Below are 18011 nucleotides of genomic sequence, written 5' to 3' on the forward strand. Positions count from 1 at the left end.
GTGTGCTAGAAGAGCAACTAGTCATCTAAAATGATTTTTTGATACTTTCACCACTATTTGACATTACTTCAATAATCTGTATAATGCCTTACCGTTACTACATAATCTGGATTTCAAATGTTGAAGTTTTGCTAATTAAATATGTCGTCTATAATCTGTTGTCAGTAATGTCAGTTGTGTTATGTTGTTTTCCAAATGTGTTTGGAGTTGAATTTTTTAATATTTATAAATAAAATGTATAAACAATTTTATTAGTCACATTCGCTATGTTTGAATTAAAAGCATGTATAGTATGCTTAAAAAGTGATGTAAAATTTTTTAGTATGAACACGGGTCAATTGAGAAAGGAATTTAATTTAGCGTCAGGCTTAAAGGTATTTTTTGTTATAAATAATAGTTATACCGAACTTAAATGTTAACAGTAACTTAGTACATAATATTATTTATATATTTCTATTTATATAGAATCATTTTTAACACATAATTACTCTTAAATAAGAATAGATTTTAAAATATTATATATAACAATAAAAGGATGACTTATTGAATCGAGTATATTGTTTGTTAAATTATTTTAATATATGTATATATATTAATGATTCTTATTTCTATTATTTCAGACTAATAGTTATAATGGACTTCCTGAATATTTATGCTATCAATGTGTAGCTCATGTAAAAAATTTCAAAAAATTTAGGGATAAATGCCAACGTACATATTATGCATTACAAGAAGTACTTCATAAAAATAAAGAGGTAGAACATATGTTTTATAATTTATACTACAGTTAATGAATTTAAAAGTTTTAAAAAACACTATAAAACCTATATCTTCATATTTTGCAGATTACAAAGTCTATAATTGAAGAAATAAACTCAAAAGCCCTTAAAATAGAGCCAACTTTGTCATATGTAACTCCAAATAACTTAAGAATTAAGTATGAAAGTGCTAAATTTAAGTGGATACAACAAAACAGAGTAAGTACAAGACATGAAGATGAAATCTCAATATTTCATTATACAACTGCTTCTGATGACTTTGCATTTGAAGTTCCAAGAAAGAAATCTAAGCTATTAACAGAATTAGTACAAGAATGTATAAAAGTAGAAGATAATGCAGAAAATGCACCAACAACCGAAACTGATACTTTAATTGAAAACAAAAATGCAGATCTTGTTACAGAAATTAATGATAGTTTTGATACTGCTTTTGATAATTGTGATGATGTGACTGATATTGATAATAATGAAGTTATTTGTAAAGAGGATGAAGAAGCCGATGGAATGAATTTAGATGAGGAATATGCTACAATTGTACCTATATCTATAGTAGAGGCTAAAGCTGTAGTAGATGTATATAAAATGTTTGCTCACGGCAAGTTCCAGTGCTCAAAATGTGGAAAAGCTTACTATAATGAAAACCGTCTTAGTGCACACATGAGAATGCATGATACAGTAAATATTTTTGTATATTTAAATTTTTTTGTAGTTTTACACTAGTAGGAATCAAACCTACAAACAATGTTTGCAATTTTAATTCTTATTTTTAAATATAATTATTTAAATAAGAAGTACATTCAATATTTATACAACATTATATGATTTATGCTTTAATGGAGCAGTGAAATAGTATCTGACTGTAAATGTTATAGTTGTGTATTCGATCTCCGCACTAGGAGGCATGAATTGTTTTAATTTCTCTGTTTTTGTAAAACTCAGTGCTGTACTAAGTTGCACCACTCAACACAAGTTGTTTGAAATCTGTGCCAAATAAGAGAACTTATAACTGTCTCTGCTATATGTGTCATGAAGTGTGAAGCTCAAAAAGTAGGAATATTCTCCATTAATTGTAAATATTTTTTTGTATGAAATATATATTTTTAGCACACAAGTGGAACATTTTTTTGTGATCTATGCAAATATTATTATAGAACGGACTTTTTATTAAAAACTCATATGAATGAAAAACACATGTACAAGTATTTGTGCAAGAAGTGTCCTGAAGTAAGTTTTGACAGGTATGTAAAAATTTTTTTTAGCTTAAAATAATTAATTCCTCTGTATGGGAAATGAACCCACAGCCTTTGAGCTTGAAGTCAAACGCCACTACAACCTCAAGTAAATAATATTAATACAAATTTATTATTTAATCTACTTTATGTTTTGAAAATAAAAATATGTACCTATGTTAAAATTAAAGGACCTCAGCTAAACAACATTATATATGGAGCCACATGCAAAAAGGTTCTAAGAAAGATGCAAATTGGTATGAATCTCAAAATTCTAGTGCTAATGTAAATAAAAATAGTAAAAAGAACAAATTATTTATACGTCCAATGAGAAATACTAAGAGGCTACCTCAAGACTTTCCAGTGTATTCACCGGTGAGTCAAGAGGAACAATATGCAATTGTCAAAGATAGACAGAAAACTAGAAACTATATTGATTCACCATATAAATGTGAATATTGCTATAAAGGTTTTAGGGAAGAAATTACATATCAAAATCATATGAAAAAACATGATCCTGTAAGTATAAAGGGTATAATATTCTTTTGGTTTACATTGTATCTCGCATATAGCAAGGTAGGCAGGAGGAACTTAGAAATAAAACACTCCATTCAGCACACATTGCATATTGTCTGGCATTGCATGTTGGGTGGTTTAACTGCATGCTACACTTTGTTTTATTACCAAAGTAAAAAAAATATATAAAAATCCGCTTCACGCTGTATCTTACACTCAGCAGGGTAGGCAGAGGAAACCTAGTGTTAAGACATTCCGTTCCCCACTTTTCGCCGAATTCTGGGAGCATTTCGTATTGAGTGGCGGAGCACAACGCGGCGCTTTGCCTCGACACCAGAGCGAAGAAATGGAAATATAAATTTAAATAAATATTTCATCTAGAGTGGGGATCGAACCCACAACCAGTCGATTTTACAGTTTTACAGTTACCAGAGTAAAGATACGAAAATAATTCATTCTCTCGAGTGGTGATTGAACCCAAACCTATTGTGTTTACAGTCAGACGCTGGGCTGTTATTTAGTGTGTTGGTCATTGATGTGCTGTGGCATCTGTTTGTATGCACTGTGGCTGTTAGTTCAATTTAAATGTGTGAAAATAAAGAATTACATATTTTTTTAATTCCTGTTATAAAATTTGTACTTTTTAAAGTTATTATTATGCAAAGTAAAATACATTATATATATTGTATATATATTTTGAATATTTTAGGCACATTCTGGTAAACTGCAATGTGATGCATGCAAAATATTCTGTCCAGATTCAAGGAAAATGTACAAGCATATGAACATGAGTCATTTATTCAAATATTCATGTCAAATGTGCAGTTATGTTTGTTTTAGCAGGTATTTGAACAATTTTTATAAAGTAACGCTTTTTAAATAAAACTTCATTTTATTTATACAGGCTCAGGTTGGCTAACTGTGACAATTATGTACTGAAATTTGTTTAAGATGTTGGGTTGAAAAATGTATTCTAATCATTATGTTAAATGCAGCATATTTCATAACAACAGTTTTATTTATTATGTCGTATTTGTAAAAATATTGAGTTTATTTCTTTTATGAAAATATTTTATTTCTTTTGTAACTGATACTTTCTTATTTTCAGAGGTCAAGCAAAAATGCATTATAAATGGCATAAAAATGTTACATACTCATGTCCACATTGTAAGAAGGAGTTTACGTAAGTAATAAAATAAAGTACAATTATGCAATATTAAGTAATTAAGATTTAGTTGTCACTGCCATTGTGCCACAATTGCGTATTTAGAAATATTAGGTTGGAGGCTGCACTTTAGCTTTCCATAGATGTGGTCATCTAAATGTCTGGTTTCGTTCTTCTTGGGGAAATCTATTCATTCCAACAATTGATCTGGTTCTTCTGGTTGATTGGTCTGTTAAGACAAATGTCTTAAATTAGGGCTTTGTCCTGAAATGTTTGTACATTTTCTTTGAATCTGGACAGAATATTTTGAAAAGTCATATTGAGAAAAAAATCACGAGCACAGACTCAACAGTCAGTCTGTGTTTAACAATTATCATCAAGAATCCATCTTTTTCCAAAAAATCACAAATTTTTCAAATATCTGGCAAACCACTGAAAATTGGCCAACATACATGGAAGTGAAATGTCCTTGAAAAGTCCTTTCGATCCTGTATATTTACTGTCTTCTATTGAACTTTTTGAAATATACAATATTTCAAATATAGAAAATATAATATTAATGTTAAATGTCCATAATAAACTCAAAGCTTCGTCACTCAACAAGCATTGCCTCGGAGTTTCTCAATACTATGTTCCCTCTGCCTATACTCCTAGATGCGGGCTTAAGTGTAAAGTTAAAAATAATAATAATAATAATTTTCCTTTCAGTAAAGCATCAACAAGACTGACCCACATTCGAATCAAACATCCATCAACTAACATATGTAATTTGTGCGGGCACAGCTTCGTCAGCGTGACTGGTTTATACTGTCATAAGAAACTGGCTCATACTGAACAGGTTATTGTATGTTTTATATTTATTTTTATTTAGCCTCATGCTGTATCTCGCGTATAGCAGAGTCACACCCTTGTGCCGTTGCGCCACGACGGCCTTAAGCCTGTTAAGAACACGCACTGGTCATTTTTTTTGAGGTATTTCATTTTGAATGGCGAAACCTAATAAATAAAATACTCTTAATAAAGTACAATAGTACAACAGAAAGACACAACACATATACATGAATTAATATTTAAAACAGTGCAATAGGCGGTAACAGTACAACTTTTGGGTAGAGGAGAGAATATATTGTCTGAAAAGGGATAGGGATGTACAAAGTTGATATGTAGTTATACGTTCACAAATATACATAAAAATTGTTGTAAATGTAAAAAAAAACCTATCTAATTGAGCGTTCTAAAAAGGGCGTGACGTCTGTCTACAGGAGGTGGCGGCAAGCGCGGGCGTGGCGGACCGCGCGCACCCGCTGTACTGCGCGGAGTGCGACGTGCAGTTCCGCGACGACACCGCGCTCGCCACGCACTACGGCTCCTCCAACAAGCACGCTGATACCAACTTGTGAGTCTATTAATCAGTGTGTTAGCGCGAGGTACCTTTCGCCTGTCGCGCTATATGCGGTAATCAGCGTGAAGCAAAAAAAAAATAGAAGCTTAATGTTTTCGCATAATTTTATTTTGCACATTTATATTTAAATAAATCATTAATTTATTATATTTTAGATCAATAAAATCACTCAAAAAGGAAGGCACAGGCATACGTCGAGGACGGCCGCGACAAACAGAAAGTGGCATTGTCAATACTGGGGTACCCACGTCTTCTACTTGCGATATTGTAAGTTATTTCAGACCTGAATTGAGAAAATATTTGTGTTGTTTGTGTTCTTTTATAGAATTGTGTAAAATAGTTTTGACTAATTTACTAAAATTTCTTACTTATAGTATGCAACTTTTGTGGACTCAAAGTGTGAAATTATATTTCATGTAAATGTAGGAATCTGAAGCGATAAACTTAAAAAAAGACAATTTGAAAAGGTGTAATGCTAATTCAATTCAAAACTATCTTAAAACCCGGTGACATTTGAAAGGGACCATAGATATTTGATCTTATCTTGAAATAAATGATCTTGAGAGACGGACGGACTTTGTTTTAAGATACGGATCCGTAAAAACAATGTTTGGGCAAAAGAAGTGCTGGACTGTATGTGTTGCACTTATTTAAAGAAGAACATTACAATAAGTACACGTTTATTAATAATTCACAGTGTAACAAGTACCTGGCGAACGATTCGCAAGCGCGTCGCCACTACGACGCGGAGCACCCCGGGGCGCACTTCCTCAAGCGGTACATGTGCGACATATGCGGACACACCACTCGGGTTGGTTGCATTTATAATTTAATTTATTATTTAATTTTCGTACGCTTAAACTTATTGTTATATTATAGCAAAAATATTTGTATAAATTAAAGCCTGTGTAACTTTAGTCGTACTTCTTGCATGTGAAATAAACGTTGATCTTCACAAACTTTCACATTTATAATATTAATAGGATTTAAATTATCTACTGATTGCCACTTTATGGTCTTTGCTATCTATTTCTTATTTACGAATAACCGTGGTGCATAAAATAGTTCTAAAAAAAACAATGTTGTGAATGTAATAATTTACCATTATTGATTTGAATTTTGAATGAATGGACATTTGATCACAATTTGTCTAGTAGTTATCGCGTAAAAGCGAACAACTTCACTTTTACATGACTATAGAGTTGTTTTCTATTTGGTAGCAATACGCAAACCTAACGGTGCATATGCGCACGCACACGCTGGAGAAGCCATACGCGTGCCCGCACTGCGAGCGACGCTTCAGTATGCCCAGCAACCGAGACAGGCATCTTGTGGTCAGTTGCTTATTTATTATATATAAGTACTTAGTGTGTCAAAATGAGCAATTCTAATGTAACTGCATTTTGAGAAATTATGTCTATATATAAATCTTATGACTTCTTTCGTGTTTTTCGATAACATTACGCACACTGGGACAATACACTATAAAATATAAATTGTTATCACTTACATATTTAATTTTCTAAACAGGTACACACAGGCGAGAAACGCTACCAATGTCAACACTGCCACCGTCGTTTCACTCAAAGTAGCGCTGTTAAACTTCACATACAAACTGTACATTTAAAAATACCTTACGCTCCGTGGGATAAGAAAAATCGTAAACGACGTCGAGACGCTGAAGCCCCCCTTTTGCCTCCCGTCCCCCTTGCCCCCGTGCCTACCACTGCCCCTCTTACGCAAGCTCCTCCTTCTGGTACAGGACATAAGTTGTTACTAGACACGACTCATGGGAATTATCTTAGCGCTTATATTACTTATAATGAGTAGAGAAGCATTTCAAATATAATGTTTTATATAAGAAATTAAATATACGCGAATAATCCGGTATGAGTTTAATTTTAAAATTGAAATTTTTATTTTGAATTTCAATCAAGATTTTTAAAAAAAGCGAAACTCAACCTCCATCCCTGCTCATACTGGAAAGATGAGAAGGGATTAGCTTATATTACTAATATAAACTAATGCTTATACTATCTTCAGGAGCGAGCTACTCTCACCCCTCCCCGCCCGGTGACACTGTAAAGACCATTCCAGGTCAACAGCAGTATAGCCAAGTCGAAAAAAAAGCTTAAACTCTTTATAATGAGTGAATTTTTTTAGTGATTTCTTACTTAAAGTAAGAAATTTACAACAACTTTTTTATAAAAAATTGAGTAATAAGATTTTGATTTATATTAGTGTTGCTATTTTGTAAGATACAAAATGACTGAAATAAAACTTGTAGAATCATAATAAAATGTCAACCCTACACTACTTGTCCCTCTCCCTTACAATTTCGCCTTTCCTGTACGGGATATAAGTAGTTGCATGGAAATCCTTAAGCTTATGTAGTAATGTATAATAAGTGAGTTTGTTAGTGATCTCTTATTTTGAGTAATTTTTTTATGATAATATCAAGCTTTCATTAGTCTTTTCTTTATACAAATAGGAAAAAAGATGGCAAAAGAAGTGTTGTATAAAAGAAAAATATTTTTGTCCTTTTAAATTTTACGTGTCATGACTGGTATTAATTTTTATTTATTATTTAGGATTGCTATTATTTTACAGTATTTTAAAATAATTATTATAAAATAATGCATATGAAAATGTGAAACTATGTATGATGATTAAATAAAACTAATGATATAAGCTTATTATTAATAGATATGTATAATATTTGTTGTGTATATAGTTATTTATAAGGAAGTGCTTTTTTATACTCATTAAATATAAAAATAAAAAAATATCATCCTGTAACTAAATAAAAAGAACCACTTATAGACTGAAAATTTAGTTAAATCATATGTAATTTCCGTTTTGCAATAATTTTTTTATTCATTCTTGTATAATTTTCATACTATTTTGTTAAAAGAATTGAGCACAGTGACAAGTGACTTAATTAAAAAAAATAAAAATAGTAAGTATTCATTAATACTTAAAATATGACATTCCTCACAATTAAATTTATAAATCCAGGAATATTAAATACAATACATAATAATATTTTTTATTGTAATAATTTTAAAAGCAATTATGTTTACAATTTATATGCATTCTCTATAATTTATGTGTTTGCCTTTGTCTATTGTTATTTATCTTATTTATTGTCTGTCGTATTCATAAGATTTAGTTATAACTATCCTATATTATTTTAATTAATATCATTTACTCGGTTTTGATCGTTTTAATTTTCTCATCCTTTCCATCTCACCTAACTTTAGGGTTTCGTACCTATATTTTTTTAGACATAAAACTTGTTCAAATTGAATAAACATTAACAAACTGTTGAAACTGAAAAGTTGAAACTTTGAAGTTTTTATATTAATAATATTTGTTTTCCAAATTTCACAACATACGTTTTATAGAATATAGAAATAAAATTCATGTTAAATAATAAAGTTTATTTTGTATATTTATAACATTAAAATTTGTTTTAAACATAACACAAGGGAATGGCAGATTATTGTCGCTTGTTAGCATAATTGACTTCACAACGCTCGAGCCGGTGCAGTAAATGCTACTAAAATTAATAATTAAAATAATATTGCTATAATGTAACAAATTGAGCATTAAACTTGTCTATTATATGCATAAATATAAATAAATTATATTAATAAATAACAAAAACAATATATTTTAAATAAAGAGTATAAAAAAATAAACTTTCTAAAAAACATTCAGATCTAATAAATAATTAGCAAATCACATTGTAGGAATGTTTTCGGTTGCGAACATATTATTTCTCTTGTAAACAACTAAAATGCGTCTAAATTAAAGAGGCGACTACAAGCTTCCTTCTTTGAAGACTTTCATGTTTCTCTGAATTTAGTGGTATAATCTCCAGCATTTAAAGTCCCTTGTTGAAATAGACTTCTTTTATTTTAGGATAGTTCTTTTTGACGTTTTCCTGGAAAATAACGAAAAATAATGTATTGTATTATTATACGTAGAAAAAATAACACGAATTTCTATAATGTTATATATTGAAACGAGATGTTTCAAAATATAACGAGCGAAATTTGCTTTATAAATAGGAAACTTTTTGTCATGTTCCAATATATAAAATATATTCAAATACTTGAGACACGCCGTCGCGGTATAATCTGACTGTAAAGTCGACGGTTGTGGGTTCGATACCCACTCGAGGGATTACGTCGTTGAATTCTACCATACAAAACGGAATGTTTTTCAAATTAACCAGTGCATGGTACACAATACCATAATACATTAGGCTCTGATTATCCTTTATTAAGCGTGAAGGTAAAAACCTACCCTTAGTCCAGGATCCAGACTATCCACACTAATAGAAGCTCGTTGATCAAATATGGCGCAACATAATGGCGTCGCGAATGTAACACAGAGCCCGACCAGGAACAGCTGGAAGGGCACCACCATCATGGGACGTCTGCAGAAGAGGCCGCGTTTGGTCGCTATACTCGTTATTATTGGTGTTACCGCTGAAAATAAACGTATATACCTATGTATTTAATACATATGATATTCAAATTCAAATATTCTTTATTCAAATAGGCAATTATTATAAGAACTTTTGAATCGTCAAATGAACATATGAACAAAAAGCTACCACCGGTTCGGAAGGCAGTCCTGCTATTAAAGTATTTTGCCCCGGGTGCGAGTTAAGCTCGTTACTCCACTGGGTTCTGCCACTAAACACCCAATATCTTAAAAATTTTACGGAGCATGGGGAACGGAATGTCTTAAAGTTCCCCTTGCCTACCCTACTACATATAGGCAGGATGATCTATACAATAGTGTGGGATAAAATAATGATACTCACTCATGCCAGGCAGCGCCATCAAGATCCTAGAAATACAGACGAGGCCGATGCCGTACTTGGCCGCCCGCTTGGACTCGCCGACGCGCGTGCCGTCCGCCGTGAACACCGGCGTGCCGTTCAAAAGTTCACTGGAAACATTAACATATGTACTATAAACTATTTCAAAAAACATTTTTTCTACCTTCACGGCGTATCCCGCTGGTATAATGCTGGCAGGGTAAATAGATGGAACCTAGTGTTAAGATTTAAGACATTCCTTTGCCCAGGCGCGCTTTGCCTCGGCACCAGACCGAGGAAATGAAAATAGTAATTATTTCATTTCTTCGAGTGGGAACCGAATCCCACAAGTCACAACCTGCCGCGTTTACAGTCGCACGCTTGTGCCCCTGCGCCACGACTGACCTCGGTAAGTAATAATATTACAAGTAAAAATAATTATGATCATAGATATAAAGCAATTTTTTTAGCTTTATTTTATCTTTACGCTTCTCCCACATAGCACGATAGCCAGAAAAGACCTGGCATAAAGACACAGTGTCCCTTCATTGAAAAACGGAACCGGTGTTAAGTTTCTAGAATAGGGAAAAATTCACTGACTGGACATCGATCCGATTCAAGTACGAGTTCTAAAAGTACAATATTTGATTAAGTTCCTTTGACTATAAATAAATATATTCAATTTCTTTATGCGAATAAATTAATGAATTATAAAAAAATAAAAAAATTACCCGCTTCTCATCATGGGAATGTTAATAAAGTTAGCGCCGCAGACCGCCGCAAAAGGCACCAAGCTGGCGTAGATGGGGCTCATGTTCTGAAAGTATAGAAATTTGCATAAGTAGATAAAGGTGCCTATGTGCCTGGATGTCATTACTTCATTTAAGGTATCATTATTATACGTATAAATTACTTAAATAATAGTTTTTATTTTTACACATTTGTCGTAACCTACAAAGTAGGTGGGTAGATAAGTCACTGTTTGTAATTCTCCATCTATTTAGAGACTTTATAAATAATGGCGATAGAGTTATGGCTAACTTAGTTGTAGCATTTTATCTATAGTCGTATCAGATATCTGGCGGTAGAATCATTTATACCAATTAAGTAGCTTCACCATTAGAATGATTAAAATTGTATATATCAATCATTTATATTTTTTTAATAATATTTAGTTTAAAGGTTAATCCTAATACATAAATCTATAATAGATAATTTTAAACATGAATAGAAAACAAAACGCATAATAAATGTATAGAAAGTTGTAAAAATTATGATTTACACAAGAGATTTACTTTATATCTTATCACTAGATAAGCTTTGGCCTTACGTAAGGAGGCGGTGTCAGTGACGTAGAGGGTATGGAAATAGTAGATACCTATTCTTATTTACTATAATATTATATTATAACGACTTATTTTAATATATTTGTTATGTCGTTATGATTTAAATGATAAGTAGAGATCCATGAACATTTGTATACATTGATTTGTTTGTTTATCCGTCGTTGTCAAGTGCAGTCGTGTAATGGAAGGCATTGTACTATTAATATATTTCTTACTTATTTATTTGATCATTATATCATTGATAAAGTGGATATGGTCAATTCGAAGTATTTTCACTCCATACAGCATGGTCACGGTCACGCATGTCATGTCAAGGAAATAATCGTCGGGCTAATAAACCCAGAATAGAATTATTTCGAGCATTTTATTGTGCACACATATTAGTATTTAGATATTTTTTTTAAACGGTCAATGTCGTGAAAGGTAAAATTTCGGATTACGTTATATGTGATAAAATAGTTGAAAATGATATAATAGATAAATATTCTATCGACCTACCAAGCACCTATATAATAAGAACAACTTATATAATCATACTTGGACTTAAAAAATATGACCTAGAGTAGCAGTTTGAATATACATATTTCAATTAAAATATGATTAAAAACCCAAATATGTAATAAATAATTATGATTTTTTTATAGATTCAAATCAACCTTGGCGTTATTAGTAATTATAATTAATACATAACAAAAAAGCCCGATTATTTTGAAATTACACAAAGATAAATGATAAGATTATGGGTACTAAGTGAAATAATTAAAATGAAAATACAAACACTTTTATGTTACATTAGTTATAAAATATTCCAGCTATTTTATTACTTTACTATGTATATTATTTTTTGTTAGTTTTAGTTTAATATTGATTTTTGATTATAAACATATTAAAGCTTTGATAGAGAAGCAATACAATACATTTACTTGGAAAAATCTAAATCTAATTCATCAACGTCAAGGAAACATTCCATGACACTGATTCATCGTCCCTTTATCATTTTATTTAGTATGGTCAGGGGTTTATTTGTAGTTAAGGTAAGACCGCACAAATAATTATATCAGTCATATGTTATTCTTAAAAATTTAAACGATATAATAGTAAAAATAAACGGAATCGCTTGATATTTCGTTTGTGCGTAATTTATGTACAAAAAAAATTATAGAGGTGTCTATTAAAGCTTAGAATGACCAAAATCGTCATAAAAGTTAATTGTGTTGTCCCTTTTCAGGCAATCGTCTCCTATAACACTAAAATTCTTTGTAATTTATAACAAAATGCTAAACTAAATAATCAATATTACACGTATGGTGTAAAAACATGTTTTCGCAGGCATTACTAGTTTAAGCAAACAACGTTGTTTACAGTCGCGACTCGCGTAGCGCGTTATACGACACACCTCTTTAACTGTGACGTCACAATGCACACATTGGGGGAACGATAACAGTTAACGATTATCACTGACAATGGCTTTTTTGTTTAATTTATTTTGATGTTGCATAAAAAAGTTTGTTATTTAATTAAAATAGATCTGAATAGAAAAAAAATATTATTCCAATAATTCCATTTCAGTGAAATTCATTCATCTTATCATCATGTTTATCTGAAAATCGTTTATTTTTATTTTATATTTTTATGAAAACATCTCGATAAAGTGAACAAGGAAACAAAAATGTTATAACACAAAAATTGCGAAAACAGTTACATAAATATTTTTATTGAATTTTACTGAATACTAAAATATAATCGTAAGTGTATTAATTTACAAGACCTAAAATATTAAAAAAAGTTATATTTCCTATATTTTTTACTGTATGTACCTACTTACATTTCTTTGAAAAATGTTATTTCTTGTTCGCTTTCTCGAGGTGACTGTGATGCCGATTGGTTGTGGATTGGATGAAATATTTATTTAAATTTATATTTCTATTTCTTCGCTTTGGTGTCGAGGTAAAGCACGGCGTTGAGTTCTGCCACTCAACACGCAATGCCTCCAGAATTCGGCACAAAGTGAGGAACGGAGTGTCTTAACACTAGGTTCCCTCTGCTTACCCTACTGTGTGCGGGTTACAGCGTGAAGCTGATTTATTTTATTTCTTGATACAATAAAAGTAACCGTTACGTTACATGTATAATATAAGATAGAATACTAAGTCGGTAACATATACATTTGACTGTTTTTTTCTTTAAATATTTTTTATACAAGTATCTACTGCTTTTTATGAACACAATTTTTTGACGCACATGGATTTGAATAAACTAAATGTCAAGATAATAAAAATTTGTCTCTCGCTTTTTTATTATTTTGTAGCGACAATTAGAATTCTTAACCTTGTCTTAAATAATGCAAGTATATTTAATAGGTACAAATTTATTAATGCAATGTTATTTCCTCAAAAATTTAAAGACAAGTATTATCAAATATCAATATACTTAAATGGCAATAGCTTAAATGTATACTTTTATTAGAATAAAATTTAATAAGCATATGAATAAAATATAATTAGTTTACTATCATTTTCAGTGTTGTAATCTTAATATGATAAGAATAATAACAGCATCCGGCTCTACAATGTTTGTAACGAATTGTCGAGATTTTTGAACTTCGTGTAATAATAATAATATAAAGTAAATGTGATAAGGATAAAGATAACATGATTTGTCAACTGAGTCACCGCTCTCCACCCACCACCTAATTTTCAAGGCAATATCAATAGCGTGTTTTTTATAAGAGCAAGGAAATGGTAATAAATATTTTTTTGAATAGGAACCCGCAACCGTTTCTTTTACCATCAGACGCTATACCGCTGCGATACGACGGCCTCAAATTAAATGTCAGAAAAGAAAAAAGTATGCATAATTTACCTTAACTTTGCTATTCAGGAAGAGTGCCGTGGCCAGCGCGCCGCTGCAAGCAGCGCAGTACGATGCCACTAGTTGTCTGACAAACAGAAATAAATATATAGGTATTATTTTATTTTAACTATTATCGTAGTGGGTTCAAATTTTGCTATGAAAATATTTCTTTGATTGTCAGTCCAGTCAATTTACACTACAAATGCATTGAATGTATTTTTAAGGGTTTTTTTTATTATTAAGTCAATATTTAGAGATATATTTCAGGGAGACTTCGTTTTTACTTTTGAACCGATCTTTCTGTGTAAAGGTCCTTTTTTAACTTTCTAGGGCTTTCAGGGGTGGGCACGGACACTTCCCCACCCCATTATTACGTCGATGGACACTTTACACAGATATAGTATATTTATGTCACACTCACGAGGTAGGCAGCGGTGCGTCTCCAGATCTGTTAGTGTAGTTCACGCCCGCGTTAAAGGTCTGGTTGACCCACTGCCAGAACACTGTAGCCGCGGTCGTCTTGTAGAATGTTATCATGCCTGGAATGTTACTTATACCGTAAAAAACGATCTAATGGCCATAATATAACTTTAGTTTACAATTTATTTTTAACTTCACACTATATCAAGAGCCTAGAGAACCTAGTGTCAAGACCCACTGTTGCTCACGCACCACCCAATTTTCCGGATTGGCGGGATTCAACGCCCTGATTTATCTACGGTATCTGATATACCAGGAAATAAAAATAATTAGTTCCCTTAAATGAGAATCAAACCCACAATGAATAAAAAATACATTTTATATAAGTAGTAGATGGATCAAATTAATATATTTTTGTCAATGATACTTACAACCAGTGATCAAAGTATTCATAGGCGCCTGTGCGGACATGCGGCCCAGCACAAACATTTTCTCCCCCGTGTCGGGATGAAAAGCGCTGTCATACAAATACTTGGTCGCCCATAGTTTATCTTCGTCGTATCCCGATGGCATTCGGCGCGATCGCCTGTTTTGAATATTGATATATAATTAAAAAATATTTTCGAAGTGCGATCGTAAAAGTACGGGTTCAAATCCTATTTAGTTTACATTATTTTTTTATATTGACTGTGTAACAATTTATAATATATGTACTTAATTTTCGAAATGAAAATAATAAATAAGCAATATATGTATAATACTTCCATGTAAATTAAAAATAAATTTAGTTACAAAAAAACGATAAAATCTACCTGAATTCAGTGACAATACGTTTAGCCTCTTCCAGATCGGAGTTGCTGGCGAAGGCGTTCATAGGATTAGTCAACAGAAGGAAGTGTTTAGCGCGCCCCATGTACGTGCTCTGGTCGTACCGGGGCTTGTCCAGGTTTATGTGGCTCATTTTGAAGACTTATGCTAAAAAGAAAATTCTGATTTGTAGGTATATTTATTCACATAACAGTTTTTAATTAAATCAAAATTTAAAATGCCGTAAGAAATAAGGAATCTGTCTATCAGTCACTCGGTAGGTGATAATGGAGAAGATGTCTTAACAAAAGATGTAATACGTAATATTATACAATTTATAGAATATTATATTATGTGTACTTTAATGATATTTTCTCAATGAAATGTGCATAACAATGTCATTGTATATTTACCCAAAAACTGCACTTGAGCACTGAACAATAGAGATAAACATGTGGAAATATAAATATTAACTTAATAGGTACTTTAAGAAATCAACATTTATGATATTTGAAAAGAACAGAAAGAGAGAAAGAAAAGCCACGGAAAGAGAGATTATAATCACTATTATTAAATATTTCAATTAATATTATCTAAATTAATATTGTATATGAAGTTAGGTAGTACATCTTTCTTTCGTATGCTCTTTTATGATCTTATGTAATTATATTTTAAAGCTATACTTAAATTATGTTTTTTTTAATATTCGACGTACGCTTTATACTAGTTTTCTAGACACTTGACATAAAATTTTGCAAGAAGATAAAAACCAAAACATTTAAATACCTATCTGAATTTTCGATATAACGATGTCTTCCAATAAAATTTATAATGAAAATTAAGAATGAATTATTTTCTAAATGGGCATTTTAATATCAAACAAAATGTAATGCTCGTTCATTTAGTTAGCAAAACAGTGTAAATTAAAGATTTAAAATCATAATATGTCTATTATTCAAAAAATTACGTAAGATTAAAATTATGTATCTGAAGTTTGTTTTCTTCATGGAGAAGAATAGCTTCACTGTATGGTATCAATAATAGCTTTGTTCTAATTAATGTGAGTGATAACTTAATAATATAAACATACTAGATGTCACGGGCACGTCTTATCTCACGAAATTCTTCTGCAACGAACGTGATAACACTACTATGTTTTATCAAAATTAATATTTCAAAATTGAAATTATGATGTAAGTAGTGTTTGTTTTATTTAAGTACATTTTTATTAAAATCACCACAAAGTAAATAGTGTTTTAATTTGATATAAACTTATATCTAAAAGAGATTTTGTTACGAAACTTAGCCAAAGACGAGGTTGTAAGGACGGTCGTCTGCGATGTTCAAAAGTAACGAAAAACCCTATTGAATCATAATTTTTGTTATTTTGCATTACTGTAATTGTATTATAGTTATTGTATCGTAGACTGATACGTTATATACGTCACATTATTAAATTAAGATTCATTATAAATACGTTCGTATAAATCTGAATTGTATATTATGTACACTTCATTTGTATAAATTACGATACAATTTTTTTAATATCTCTGTATAGAACTAGGACGAAATTTGAATGTTTGTTATATAATTCAATTTGGAGAACAATTTAGGTGGATAATATTACTAATTTCAGGTATTTATTAAAATATAGGTAATGAAAGTAAATTAACTAACAAAAAATATGCATATAGATGTACTGTTTGTTTTAATAAATTATGATTTATTCCAAACGCTTACGTAATTAACTGGACGATTAAATATTTCATGTTTTAATATGTGAATATTACTTTCTCGTATCTTAATACAATAACAATTGTTTTATAATTAATTTTGTACATTAATTATTTAAATATCAAGCACATTATACTAATTTAAATATTTTACAATGAATATATTGGTTAAAAATTAATACTGTAAGAAAACATATGTTTAATGTAAAGTAAACCAATTGAGTTCTTGCTAATCATGCTCGGATATTAATTGTGATGTCTTTATCGTAATAATATCGATTTATAGGCTTACAGTTAATGATGAATAAACGTTATTCTGCAAATTAATAAAGTAAAAAAATATGAATTAAAGATCTAAACATTCCTTATTATAAACTAACGAGACAAAAGTATTGTAATTAAGATAATGTATTAATATTGATTTGTGCGTATTATCATATCTTAAGTCTAGATGATTTAAGTAAAGGCAAAAAATAGTAAGAAATAAAAAACTCACCACAGAATTTTTTAAATGAAATTTTAAATAAAATTTATATGTTTATTAACTCCAAGTCACTGTAGTTCAATAGTTATACACATGATTATTAGATTTTTTCTTCACTTAAAATTTTATCGGAATATTAAGTTCAAATGTTGCGCCGTCAGAAGACCTCGAATAATGACGTAAAATCAATTCGTTCGCTGCCTTGCTTACAATAAAGTTGCCAAAACAAAAAATTAGAAGATTATAAATGATATGGATAAATTTATTTAAATTATAAATAAGTTGAATGTCTTATGACCATATTTTTAACGGTATGCATTAGTTACAAATAAACAATGAATAATTTATTGAAAGTATTAATTAGAAGATTTTCAATTCTTATATATATGAAAATGTCAACCCTATCCGATTCTTTTTACATAAGCTGAATTTAAATTTCT

General features: G+C 30.6%; 2 protein-coding genes across 3 annotated transcripts; one reads left to right on the plus strand and one right to left on the minus strand.

Moving 5' to 3' along the window:
* Positions 1-139: 139 nt before the first annotated feature.
* Positions 140-8307, plus strand: LOC146528361 (uncharacterized). 2 transcript variants are annotated; one of them, XM_085203110.1, is made up of 13 exons: positions 140-374; positions 621-755; positions 846-1454; positions 1884-2017; positions 2200-2527; positions 3234-3367; positions 3633-3707; positions 4398-4527; positions 4952-5085; positions 5247-5358; positions 5789-5902; positions 6312-6425; positions 6622-8307. In XM_085203110.1, the coding sequence occupies exons 1-13, from the start codon at positions 267-269 to the stop codon at positions 6919-6921; spliced, it is 2427 nt and encodes an 808-aa protein (XP_085059236.1). In that variant the 5' UTR covers positions 140-266; the 3' UTR covers positions 6922-8307. The 2 variants fall into 2 exon arrangements, with proteins under 2 accessions (XP_085059236.1, XP_085059237.1); XM_085203111.1 differs by lacking the exon at positions 6312-6425.
* Positions 8308-8519: 212 nt separating this feature from the next.
* On the minus strand, positions 8520-17760 carry Sfxn1-3 (Sideroflexin-1-3). Its single transcript, XM_085203113.1, has 9 exons — positions 17584-17760; positions 15360-15522; positions 14979-15133; positions 14549-14666; positions 14137-14212; positions 10660-10745; positions 9932-10059; positions 9406-9590; positions 8520-9040 (listed from the first exon to the last, which is right to left on the minus strand). The coding sequence occupies exons 2-9, from the start codon at positions 15506-15508 to the stop codon at positions 8981-8983; spliced, it is 957 nt and encodes a 318-aa protein (XP_085059239.1). The 5' UTR covers positions 15509-15522; positions 17584-17760; the 3' UTR covers positions 8520-8980.
* Between the last annotated feature and the right edge of the window lie 251 nt (positions 17761-18011).

The sequence above is a fragment of the Heliconius melpomene genome, chromosome 19 (assembly GCF_056956725.1).
Source record: "Heliconius melpomene rosina isolate 202511_hmr_F chromosome 19, ASM5695672v1, whole genome shotgun sequence".
Classification (NCBI taxonomy): domain Eukaryota; kingdom Metazoa; phylum Arthropoda; class Insecta; order Lepidoptera; family Nymphalidae; genus Heliconius; species Heliconius melpomene.

Excerpts from the sequence above, each read along its gene's own strand:
- LOC146528361 (XM_085203110.1), top strand. The coding sequence starts at position 267 with ATGTTTGAATTAAAAGCATGTATAGTATGCTTAAAAAGTGATGTAAAA. Across the intron at positions 3,708-4,397 it reads CATTGTAAGAAGGAGTTTAC|TAAAGCATCAACAAGACTGA; the intron begins GTAAGTAATAAA and ends TTTTCCTTTCAG. Across the intron at positions 5,903-6,311 it reads TATGCGGACACACCACTCGG|CAATACGCAAACCTAACGGT; the intron begins GTTGGTTGCATT and ends TCTATTTGGTAG.
- Sfxn1-3 (XM_085203113.1), bottom strand. The coding sequence starts at position 15,508 with ATGAGCCACATAAACCTGGACAAGCCCCGGTACGACCAGAGCACGTAC. Across the intron at positions 14,213-14,548 it reads GACGCACCGCTGCCTACCTC|ACAACTAGTGGCATCGTACT; the intron begins GTGAGTGTGACA and ends TCTGTTTGTCAG. Across the intron at positions 9,041-9,405 it reads GTCTGGATCCTGGACTAAGG|GAAAACGTCAAAAAGAACTA; the intron begins GTAGGTTTTTAC and ends GTTATTTTCCAG.